The following is a 12,547-nucleotide window of genomic DNA, read 5'->3' on the forward strand; positions in this document are numbered from 1 at the left end:
TCCGCCTCAGCCTCCCAAAGTGCTGGGATTACAGGCATGAGCCACCGCGCCCGCTCTATTTCCTGTTTTTAAAATACCACAGGAAGGTCAGAGTGAGCCTGTTGTTAGGTGTCTTTCACTTAAACAGCTGATTTGCCAGTCGGGCGTATTTTTAACTCCTTCAGAGGCCCGGGCCCCTGCAGCAGCAGCAATCCGATTAGTACAGGAAGAAATAAAATGTCAGGTCACCTAAGGATGGGGCTATGCTCTGAGAAACGCATCACTAGGTGACTGTGCTGCGTGAGAACATCACACAAACCCAGAGGGTGCAGCCGACCACACACCTGGGCCACACACACCTGCGCAGAACTTCAGGAAATGCAGCCAACCCCACCCACCCCACTCTGCTGGTCAGCCTTTTTTTTTTTTTTTTTTTTGAGATGGAGTTTCGCTCTTGTGCAATGGCGCGATCTCGTCTCACCGCAACCTCCGCCTCCTGGGTTCAGGCAATTCTCCTGCCTCAGCCTCCCGAGTAGCTGGGATTACAGGCGCGTGCCACCGTGCCCAGCTAATTTTTTGTATTTTTAGTAGAGACGAGGCTTCACCATGTTGACCAGGATGGTCTCGAACTCCTGACCTCAGGTGATCCACCCGCCTCGGCCTCCCAAAGTGCTGGGATTACAGGCTTGAGCCACCGTGCCCGCTCTATTTCCTGTTTTTAAAATACCACAGGAAGGTCAGAGTGAGCCTGTTGTTAAGTGTCTTTCACTTAAACAGCATTTTGAGGGAAATCTAGACCCGCCTGGTTGGTCAGTGAGCGCCGTCTGAGAGCCACTGGCCCTGGCTGACTCCCCCTCTCTCTGATCAGTGCGTGTGTTAAGTATATTTGCTTGCCTGTTGGTGTGTGAAAGCCTCACAAATAAACTGTGACTTCAAACGCTTTGAACTGATCACTGAGTCTTTGTAAAACCCCTTGGCCTGCCGTGGAATCGGCACAGCCTGGCATCTTCAATCCGGACACGGTTGTCTACCATTTAGGGTGTTCATGGACCGTGTGGATGTGGTGTGTTGCCTCCTGGACATGGAGCCGGCCACCATCCCGGATGTCCACGGCTGAGCCCTACAGAATGCTGTCTGTGTGCAGAGCAGCATCCCAGCCGTTAGGAGCTGGCACTGGGCCGTGCCTGCCGAAGAGGCATTGTCCATGCTGGCTCAGAACAGGCAGAGCTCTAGGCTCCCGGCCCAGCAGCCCGCCAAGCTGCTGAAGAACTGCTTTCTCCCCCTAAGAGAATATTTCAAGTATTTTTCAACGGAACTCACTTCCTCTTCATAAATGACTCGCTATGCTATGAAAAAGCAAAAGACTTTTTCTAGAACAACAACAACAAAAATATCTATATAAATTAGCTGGGTGTGGTGGCGCGTGCCTGCAGTCCCAGTATACGGGAGGCTGAGGCCGGAGAATAGCTTGAACCCCCGAGGTGGAGGTTGCAGTGAGTTGAGATCGAACCACTGTACTCCAGCCTGGGTAACAGAGCGAGACTCCATCTCAAACAAACAAACAAACAAACAAAAAATAGTAGGGGAAATGGTGTGGGGACAATAGGGAGCTCAGTGGATTTTGGAAAGCTATTCTCAAGTGAATTCTATTTTTTTTTTAATTAAAAAAAAAAACAAATTAAAATATGGAAGCTTCACGAATTTGCGTGCCATCCGTGCTCCGGGGCCATGCGAATCTGCTCTGTATCGTTCCAATGTTAGTGCGTGTGCTGGGGAAGCAAGCACTGAATTCCATTTTTTAATGCACACTCTCAGGCCCCTCCCCCAGTCTACTAAATCAGCCGCTCTGAGTTTGGGGCCCGCCCATCTGAGCATTCACAAAGTCTTCAGGGGATGGTAATATCACTAAGACCAGCTAGTCACCAGAGACTCCGAATGCCTCTGTACTTCAAGAGCCAAATTGGGAATTTAGCGGTTGCCGAATTTTAGGCCAAAAAATACACCATTGGGGCAGGGAGGTAAATAGGCAGAGCAGAGAGGATTCGGGGGGCAGCGAAGACACCCCCCATGATACTCCAGTGGTGGATGCTCATCATTAGGCCTTTGTTCAAACCCCCGGGATGTACAACACCAAGAGGGAGCCCTAATGGACACCACGGAGTCTGGGTGGTGAGGATGTGTCCAGGCAGGCTCACTGACGGATCAAGCGCCCCACCCTGCTGGGGATGCTGGTGGGGAGAGGCTGTGCTGTCCACTGAATTTCCCTGTAAACCTGTAACAGCTCTGAAAAATAAATGTCTAAAGCTAGGCATGGTGGCTCACACCCATTATTCCAGCACTTCTGGAGGCCAAGGTGGAAGCATCGCCTGAGGCCACGAGTTCCAGACCAGCCTGGGCAACAGAGCGAGATCCCATCCCTACAAAAAATCATTTCAAACATTTGAATATAATAATTACAATAAAGTCTAACAAAACAATACAGGGTGCAGTGGCTCTTGCCTGTAATACTAGCACGTAAGGAGGCTGAGGCAGGTGCATCACTGGTACCCAGGAGTTCAAGACTAGCCTAGGCAACATGGCGAAATCCCATCTCTACCAAAACTAGCCAGAGTGGTGGTGTGATCCTGTAGTCCCAGATACTCGGGAGGCTTAGACGGGAGGAATGCTTGAGCCGGGAAGGTCGCGGCTGCAGTGAGCAAGGATCCTGCCACGACAGACAGAGACTCCATCTCAAAAATAAAAAATATTTTTATTTTAGCGTTCCATATTTTAAAAAAAATTAAAAATAAAACTAGGATACCCAATCAAAGCTGAGTTTCAGATAAATAACGAATGATTTAGAACACGCTGATACTAATAGAAATGTTTATCTGAAACTCAGACTCCCCCAGGCATCGTGCATTTAATCTGGCCACCCTCCTCGGACGTCTGTACTTCACAGCGGCACAGTGGCTAACAGCATGATAATCAGGAGACTCGGTTTTCCGTTATACAGTATTGAAAGCTAACAAGACGTTTGTTTATTGAAAGAACGGCAACACAAACCAAAATAAACCCATACGATAGCAATAGACGTAATGAAACAAAACACAAAACTCCCTTCGGAGGAAAAGGATCGAAAGAAACATCCAGGGAATTCACATCCGGGGCACCCCGTGTGTGTGTCTGGCCAGCCTCCTTTCATGTGTAAAATGTCATCTGATAACATCGGTGGAAAATCATCATTCACGTTTTCTTGGTGCAGGAGACACAGCCTCGATGGTGGCATCACTGCGAGGCGGTTTCTCGATGTGTCTTCTGGTGGCGTCTTAACGTTGCAGGCCGGCCGAAGGCTCTCAGACACTTGGAGCATTTATAGGGCTTCTCTCCGGAGTGGACACGCAGGTGCTCCTTCAGGCTCCCCGTGTAGGTGAAAACCTTCCTGCAGACTTTACATTCGTAGGGCTTCTCCCCTGTGTGGCTCCTCTTGTGACACTTCAAATAGGACTTCTGGGTGAACCGCTTCTGGCAGACGTCACACGTGTAGGGCTTCTCGCCGGTGTGGGTGCGCTGGTGAAGTTGGAGGCCTATGCGCTGCATGAAGCGCTTGCCACAGAGATTACACTGAAAGCGTCTCTCTCCGGTGTGTGATCTCTTGTGGATGACCAGCTTGCCGTAATACTTAAACCTCTTACTGCACACGTCACAGGCAAAGGGCAGCAGTGCCACGGCTTCTTGGCCAGCGGGGTGACTGCCTGCGTCCGCAGGGCCTGGGGAATGAACTGGATTCATCCCAGCTGGTCCTGGGGATTCTCTGTTGCCCACAGGTGTGGCTCCTCCTTGAGGCCCTTCTTGGGAAATGGAGGTGGCGTCTGGTTTGCTTCTTTGGGGACCTCTCGGATTCAGAGACTCTCTGTCCTCACTGTGAGTCGAAGCTTCTGTGTCCACCGCGCAGGCAGAAGCTGTGTCAGCATCCACATTCTCCACAGAGGCTCCTTTTTGCGGTTCCTTCCCATCCTTTGCCCTCACCAGATCTGCTGGAAGAAGGGATTCCACAGAAAACAGTGAATAAAACACATTCTCAATTCACCAAACTCACTGCAACCAAACGCTGAAGTTGGCTGAGAACTTCCCTCCACCTCAAGCCTAAGACATGGGACCGTAGGTCTCTGGAGAGTGGGGGATGGAGACGCTTTGGCAGCTGAGCACCAACTCCCCCAGGAGTGATCATGCTGGCCCCAGCCCCCCACCCCAGAAGAGAGGGGCTAACTCCCTGTGGATCCAAGTCTCCATACTCACTGGGACCCTGTGGAAGCTGAGGCTCTGGGGATGTGAGTCCTGGGTTCTCTTTGCTGTTTTCCTTCAGATCCTTCTCCAGGTTCTGCTCGGGTCTCAGAGTCTTTTGGTCACCTTTTATGTCAGTGGTCTGTGGCAGAAGAAAGTCCTCTCGGTGACAATGGAAGACCAAGAGCAACGACTGCCGTGTCTAAATGGCCGAAGCACTCACACCTCTGTCTGGTCCATGATTGGATACACAAACTTTTCTAATGACACACATGTGGTGGTTTTCACTCTGGTTCTCTGAGCATACTTCTCCCAGCCATGCCACCGTCTCCCTGCCCCCGACACTGGAAGGAGCAGGACTCTCGGTCGAGGTCCCTCACCTGTGGCACCATTGGCACAGGGGCTGCATCACCCTCCTGGTGGGGACGCTCCTGTGCAGTGCGGAGACCCTGCCCGCTAGATGCTGTGAACACCCCGCCACGCCCTAGAATCTCCACACATGGCCACATGGGTCCTGAAAGCCAAAATCACCCCAGTTGAGAAATTTGCCACAAATTAAGAAATCAACCATCTGTAGGAAGTGTGTTCCTTGCTGAATGAAACGTCTGAGGAAACTGGCCGTGGGGAAGGGACCTTCAGTTCATTCATCTGTACCAACTGCCTCCCTCACTTCACTGACACCATTTCTTACCCCCACCCTAAATGCTAACAGCTTCCATAGTGGAGGGAAAAAGTAGAGGAGGTTTCACTCTGCGATGGCTCAGGAACGTCAGGAGGCAACACGTCCATGGGGAATGGCTCTAATTTTGTCCTGTGTCAAATCTCTCAATCAGTCCAGCAGCCACACGATTTCCTCCTGTTCCTTCTGCCACCTCTGCCCAGACACCAGGGCCTCACACACTCACCTGCCCCCTGGATAGTGCGGGGACCCTGGGCAGGGTCTGCAGCTCTCGGCTGGCCTGGCCTTCCCCTTCTGCCACCTCTGCCCAGACACCAGGGCCTCACACACTCACCTGCCCCCTGGATAGTGCGGGGACCCTGGGCAGGGTCTGCAGCTCTCGGCTGGCCTGGCCTTCCCCCGAGTGCATGTCATTCACAGAGGAGGCCCGCTGGCTGGACACGTCTCTCAGATCATCCCTGACACTGGCGGGGGCTTCAGCCATCTCAGCATCTGAGTCCTGCACCATATATTGTTTTCCCTGAAAGGTGACCACAGACTGTAGAGAAAAAAGACAATCAGACGCACGGTGAGAACCTGAAAGTAGCTCTCACATTCCCTGGGTCCTGCCGTCATGCTCACACTTTGCTGTAATTAATGTTCAAAATCCCCTTCCTGATGCAGAGTCAGCTCTGTGGACACAGCAGTCCTGTCTGAATTTCTTCCTCTCTGGACTCCAGCACCTGCCTGTGCCTGGAATATTCTAGATAAGAATATAAATATGGGTCCTTTGGATGAAAGGGTCTCTAAACCAAGAAGAAAAGGGGAAATATTCTGGGTGAATCCAGCTCAACTGGCCGACGGCAGCTCACCTTGTGCTGGAACTTAGGGGCTCCTGTGGGGACCTGGAGAGAGATGCCTGGATCTCTGATGCCAACCACTTCCCTGCCTCAGGTGGGGACTTCTGGACCCCCCTTCAGTTCACTCTAATGCCTCCTTCCCTGGGTTCCGTCAGGCGTAATATTTTACCAATGTCTTTGTTTCATGTTGGCCTCACACAGGGCGTGGGTCCCTGGGTCCCCTCTGCCTGTCCCTCTCCTAGACCAGCGATGTGCCATCTCAGCACAGCTGATATTTGAAGCTGGATGAGTATTTGTCACCGTGGGTTGTCCTGAGCGTTGGAGAATGTCTAGCTTGTGACAACCAAATAATGTCCCCCGATACTGCCATGTGTCCCTGATGGGCAAACTCTCCTCTACTTGGAAGCCCTGACCTAGGGCAGCCCCTCGTGTCCTCTCCAGTCCGGCTGCACCTTGCAGGCCCAGCCCAGCTCCCCTTCCCTGCACCAACCACCAGGGTCCTACTCACCCATTTCTTGGGTCTTCCGTTATTCCGCAGCAGGTCCTCCAGCTCTTTGCAGCTCCGCACCCCGTTCATCATGACTAAGACCTGGAGCTCCTGTGGCATGGAGATCAGGAACTGCTCCATCACCAGCATGTCCAGGATCTGCTCTTTGGTGTGGAGGTCGGGCCTCAGCCACAGGTGGCACAGCTCAGTGAGTCTCCTCAGAGCCTGGATGGGGTCCGACTGCTCCGGGCAGCTGAACATCCTGAAGTTCATGTGCCAAGTCTCAGGATCACAGTCTTGATGTCCAAGTTGAGTTCCTGGGGTCACCATGGACCGTGGCAGGTCTGACCCAGGACTGCCGCAGGCTTCTCCCTGATGCCATGAGGGTGCGCACTTTGCAGCCATATCTAGTGGAGAATTTTCAGTCTCAGAGAAAGCTCTTCCAGTGGCTGGTGTCTAATTGAGACCTATCCACACAGACGGCTTCTGGTTTTTCTCAGTAATTGATTCACTGTTCAGAATCTGCAGGTGGAAAAAGCATGATCTCAATCAGTTTAATTTTGTTAATCAATGTAAGCTTCTTATGTTGCCCAGGTTGGCCTTGAACTCACAGCCTCGCCTCCTCAAGCGCCAGGACAACTGGCCAGAGCCACCGCGGCTCCCATTAGCTTAAGTTTGACTCCACTTACTCTTCTCTTTCAAATCCCTCATCCCAATCCTGGATCCCTCTTCCCCTCTAGCATCGGACTCCGCACAGTGGAAATCAATCCACTCTGTTATTCTTCCATTGTCTACTCCTGACTGCATGTTCTGGTGTAAAATCCAAATCCTCCCCTGGATTCTGATCTCTAGGGGTTCGTTGTGCAGAGGCCAAATGCACAGGTTTTCCTGTGCACTGAACAGGTGTGACTGTAAATAAATACGACAGGCATGTGGAGTTAAATCGGATGTAACAGTAATGTAAGTTCTTCATGTTTTCTCATCAAGATAAGATCCAAGGCAAATCCTTAGTCATAATTATGCAATAAGACAAAGGAAAACAGTTACAACGTATCATTGTCCCCTGACAAATTTTCTTCTTAAACCCAGAATTATTTGCCCAGTGAAGGGGGACCGCTAAAGAACCTTATAAGGATTAAATTCCTACACAAATATTTTGTTATTTTGGTGAAATTCACATTCATAAATGTCATTTTTACCTGCTTCAAGAGCACAATTTCTAGGCACTAAGATGTGTGCCGTGTTGTGCAAACATCACCACTGTCTAGATCCAGAATTATCTCATCACCCCCAAAAAGCCCAGCCCCACCCATCAGGAATCACCCCTGCCCACCCCCGCCAGCCCCCGGCAATCCCTAATCTGCTTTCTGTCTCTAAGGGGTTCTCTACTCAGTCTCATCCCAGAACATGGATTTAAAGTCTAGTGGTCGGCGGGGCGCGGGGGCTCAAGCCTGTAATCCCAGCACTTTGGGGGGCCGAGGCGGGTGGATCACGAGGTCAACAGATCGAGACCATCCTGGTCAACATGGTGAAACCCCGTCACTACTAAAAATACAAAAATTAGCTGGGCATGGTGGCGCGTGCCTGTAATCCCAGCTACTCCGGAGGCTGAGGCAGGAGAATTGCCTGAACCCAGGAGGCGGAGGTTGCGGTGAGCCGAGATCGCGCCATTGCACTCCAGCCTGGGTAACAAGAGCAAAACTCCATCTCAAAAAAAAAAAATAAATAAATAATAAATAAAGTCTAGTGGTCTATGAAATTTTTAAGAAGTGGATTCATACAATAATAAGATTTTTTAAGTTAATTACTAAACCTAGATTTATCAGGCAGGAGCCACTGTGTGATACTCTCCAGGCAGTAGTCATCCTCCAAGGCCAACAGCTATGGGAATGCAGCCCTGCTTTCCTAGCCACAGGCCGGGGAAGCCACCTCAAGGTCTGCAGGGAGGAGAAAGAACTGGCAGGAGGGCCTCGGGAAAGGTCCCTGGAAGCCTGGAGGATGGAAACCCAAACCTCCTGGAAGGAATCTGAGCAGATGCAGAACAGACAGATAGCCAGGGAGAGCATCGGCAGAGCGGGGAGACAACCCAGAGGAGGAGACAGTATTTACACACCACGCATCTCACACGGGCTCCTATGCAAAGCACAAGCAACTCAAACTACTCCACAGCGAGAAAATAGAACCCACTAGAAGGGGGTGAGATGCCTGTTTGGACATCTCAGATGGAGACCTGTGAATGGCCAGCAGGTCTAGGAAGAGGTGCTCACCATCACTCATCTTCAGGACATGCAAATCCAAACCACAGGACACCCCTCACGCCAGCTAGAGTGGCTGTTCCCAAAAAGAAACATGGCAAGAGTGTGGGAGAGGATTCGGAGGACAGGGAGCCTCGGCGCCCTGTGCTGGGAATGTAAGTCAGTGCAGCTGACATGGGAGACAGTGCAGAAGCTCCCAAAACATCAGAAGTGGAACAACTGCATGATCCGGCCGTCCCGCTCCTGGGCGTGTACACAGGAAAGGAAATCAGGACGTGGATCCAAACCAGTGAACCTCGGGAGGGACACAGGGAGGGAAGGTTGAAAAACCACCTATAGGGTGCTGTCCTCACGTCCTAGGTGACGGATAGTCACACCCCAAACCTCAGCATCACTCAATTCCCTCCTGCCACAGATCTGCACAGGACCCACCGAATCCAAAATACAAGCTCAAATTATGAAAAAATTTAAACAAAGGAAGTAAATGACATAAATAATTGAAACCCAGTGGACTCACAGTAGCAGTGAGTGGAACGGTGGTTACCAGGGCTGGGTGGGGGTTGGGGAAACGTAGGTCAAAGGGTGTGAGTGTCAGTTGAAGAAATCAGCTCAGGAGAGCAACTGTCCCACATGGGGACTTCAGCTCGAAACAACGCACTGTACACTCGGAAATTGCTAAAAGAGTAGATTTTTTTTTTTGAGACGGAGTTTCGCTCGTTACCCAGGCTGGAGTGCAATGGCACAATCTCGGCTCACCGCTACCTCCGCCTCCTGGGTTCAGGCAATTCTCCTGCCTCAGCCTTTTGAGTAGCTGGGATTACAGGCGCGCACCACGGTGCCCAGCTAATTTTTTGTATTTTTAGTAGAGACGGGGTTTCACCTTGTTGACCAGGATGGTCTCGATCTCTTGACCTCGTGATCCACCCGCCTCGGCCTCCCAAAGTGCTGGGATTATAGGTATGAGCCCCCGCGCCCGGCCAAAGAGTAGATTTTAAATATTCTCATGACCAAAGATGATTTGACATGAAGTGGGGCTTATGAATATTACGTCAATTTAACCATGTTACAATGCTTATATCCTACAAAGCACATTACGCTGAGCACCACAAATATGTATCGTTTTTATTTTTCTATTTAAAAGTAAATTAATTTTTTTTCTGAAAAAGCATACAGATATGAGAGGAAAAGGCACCCTGAAATTCTGGAATTATAATGGCTCAGCCACAGGGCGCCCGCTGTGGCTCATGAGGCTGAGACGGGAGATCACTCGAGCCCAGGAGTTTGATAACAGCCTGGACAATATAGTGAGATCCCGTCTCTAAAAAAAGCGTTTTCATGTTCCCAGAAACCGCTTTGTATTCTGTGTCAGTTCATGTCCCACTGAAGAAAGCAATGGGACGTGGGAGAAAATAAAGGCAGCCACACGGGGCAGTATTGAATTCTGGGAGTATACAGTACACGGGGGACCCAGGTTGGGACACTTAGCTTTCTCATTGGCTTAGTCAGTTGAGGCTGATTCATTAACGGCTTGATTTTACACCCCGTGGAAAGGGAAAATGCAGCAAAGCTTTTTTGTTTTCTTCTTTTCTGGTTGGTGTTCTCTGATAAAGTTGCACAGCAATGCTTTTTAACAAGTGGTGACTGGCCAGCAAGGTGGCTCCCTCCTGTAATTCCAACAGTTTGGAAGACCGAGACGGGAGCATGCTTGAGCCCAGGAGTTCAGAAGCAGCCCGGGCAGTGCACCGAGACCACATCTCTACAGAAAAATTAAAAATGTATTCAGGCCTCGTGGCATAAGCCTGCAGTCTCTGCTACTCAGGAGGTGGAGTCAGGCGTATCCTTCGAGCCTGGGAATTCCAGGCTAGTCTGGGCAGTGAGGGAGAGCTCATCTCTAAAAGTTAAAATCAAATGTAACCTAACCATGATGAGAAAGTTAATATTATTCCTATTTTACAAAAGATTTATATAACAAGTCAGAGTAAAGAATGGGGTATAAGGTGACCTGCTGCTTTCACAAGGTCTCCAGGCAAATGCCTGGGAAAATAAACGCAAATCTTTCTGAAACCAGCCCTCCCAACGCAAATCTTTCTGAAACCAGCTCCTGAGGGTCAATTCCTAAACCCTGCAGACGCCCTGCTGGACACTTAACCCCTTCCCGACTTCTGCCTCCCACCTTCTCTCCTCTGGGAAGCGCTGTCCACCTAGTCTGGAGCTGAACTGCGCCTACTTATAGAGAACCTCAGGGACTCCAGGCCTCTCCTCTGAGTCCCAAGATTGGTTTAGGGCCATAGAATCCAATTTAGGTGATTGGTGTTGATTACGTTTCCCAAGGAAACCCCACCCACAGGATATCAATGCATTAAATATGCCTCCCATGCACATACATTTGGTTGTCCAGATCTACTCAATTACTTTTCATATTTCATTTGGAGGCTTCAGGGAATATACATCTCCAAGTTTTGACCACTTTGGGTCCCTTCATGCCATAGATAGCAATATACTAATTAGTAAAGGACATGTTAAGAGTCGGTTGATAAATATTAAACCAGCGATCTGCTCTAGTTTGAGGAAACTTTCACATGTGAATGTCAAGATACTGAAAAAAAAGGGACAGTCATTGTTGATACATAGTGGATATCAGTGACGATTTTTTACTTTTAAAAATCTGGGAACTGACATGGGAATTCAATAGTTGACATAGTTAGCTTGAACTAAACTAAATCATTGGTTTTATATCAGCCAATCTACTCTTATATAAAAACAGTGGGAAGCACAGAAGGGCACATGGTCTCCACTCTGCATTCACTCCAGGATGGTGGGAGGTGGTTTATAGATACACTGAGGACTCCCTAGTTCTCACCTCCCTCAGGCATCTCAAGCACAAAAAGCCTTAATGGTGGGTGTGAATTTGGCTCTGTGGATCATGGAGTCCCTGTGGAATGATAATTAAGTGCTAGGCATCAACATTTTGGAAGCTCACAGCATCAGTGAATGACTGGATGACCCACAACTCTATTCAAATTGTTATTCATTCATTTTAAATTCAGAGTAAACTTTCTCATCTAACATTTAAGATAAGTTGGAGGGCTGTTAATTTTACAGTGATTCTGGTTTCAATCCTTGGGAAATCTTAAGCAAGCCGCTGAATTTTGGGAACTTCAAACTCCCTGTGAAAAGAACCAGGGAATTATTACCTTCCTGATGTGTTGTTTCGAAGATGAAATAAGATTATGACAGTAAAGTGCTCGAAACAAGGTCATTTCACCAAAAATTTCTGACACTTATTTTCTGATGCATTTTCTCATACTTTGTGATATTTTTCCTTTTTAACAACTGAGATGTTGATAGTGAGTCAGAATGGAGTTAACTGGAATAAACTGGAGTCTGCCTAAAACCACCATCTACCCACCAAATTCCCTCAAATCCTCTCCTCTTGAGACATGACATCTGTTTCCATGAAGAATGTCCTTGGCATCTTGGTAAAAGGATTGTGTTGGATCTGTAGATCTCTATTAATATTATGGTCATTTCCACAATATGAATCCTTCCAATCCATGAACATGGAATATCTTTCCATTTTTCTGCCCTCTTCATTTTCTCTCATCAGTATTTTATAGGTTTTGTTTGTTTGTTTTGAAACAGAGTCTTGCTCTGTTGCCCGAGTTGGAGTGCAGTGACACGATGTCAGCTCACTGCAACCTCTGTGTCCCAGGTTCAAGTGATTCTCCTGCCTCAGCCTCCCGAGCAGCTGAGACTTCAGGCACTCGCCACCACACCCAGCTAATTTTTATATTTTTAGTAGACACAGGGTTTCAACATATTGGCCAGGCTGGTCTTGAACTCCTGACCTTGTGATCTGCCCACTTTACAGGCTTGAGCCACTGAGCACAGCCATATAGTTTGTTTGGGATTTTTTTTTTTTTTTTGTAGAGATTTCCTACCTCTGTGGATAAATTTGTTTGTTTATTTATTTATTTTTAGAGACAACGTTTCACTGTGTCACCTTGGCTGGGTGCAATGGAACATTCACAGCTCACTGCATTCT

At 49.0% G+C, this 12,547-nt stretch overlaps 1 protein-coding gene and 1 non-coding gene across 6 annotated transcripts in view; both read right to left on the reverse strand.

Annotated features, from left to right (window-relative positions):
- Positions 1 to 1,657: 1,657 nt before the first annotated feature.
- LOC118150345 (U6 spliceosomal RNA) lies at positions 1,658 to 1,764 on the reverse strand. Its single transcript, XR_004738457.2, has one exon. It is a non-coding gene; the product is annotated as a U6 spliceosomal RNA (small nuclear RNA).
- Positions 1,765 to 2,969: 1,205 nt separating this feature from the next.
- Positions 2,970 to 12,547, reverse strand: part of LOC100405843 (zinc finger and SCAN domain-containing protein 5A-like) — a 128,615-nt gene continuing 119,037 nt past the window's right edge. For 4 of the 5 annotated variants that reach the window (XM_078361682.1, XM_078361680.1, XM_035285275.3 and 1 more), the window contains 4 exons: positions 6,269 to 6,769; positions 5,256 to 5,459; positions 4,258 to 4,384; positions 2,970 to 3,995 (listed from right to left, as the gene is read on the reverse strand). In XM_078361682.1, coding sequence (XP_078217808.1) covers positions 3,247 to 3,995; positions 4,258 to 4,384; positions 5,256 to 5,459; positions 6,269 to 6,652 — 1,464 coding nt within the window. In that variant the 5' untranslated portion in view covers positions 6,653 to 6,769 and the 3' untranslated portion in view covers positions 2,970 to 3,246. The remainder of the gene's footprint in view (positions 3,996 to 4,257; positions 4,385 to 5,255; positions 5,460 to 6,268; positions 6,770 to 12,547) is intronic. The other variant, XM_035285276.3, reaches the window with a different exon arrangement.

This window comes from Callithrix jacchus, chromosome 22 (assembly GCF_049354715.1).
Source record: "Callithrix jacchus isolate 240 chromosome 22, calJac240_pri, whole genome shotgun sequence".
Classification (NCBI taxonomy): domain Eukaryota; kingdom Metazoa; phylum Chordata; class Mammalia; order Primates; family Cebidae; genus Callithrix; species Callithrix jacchus.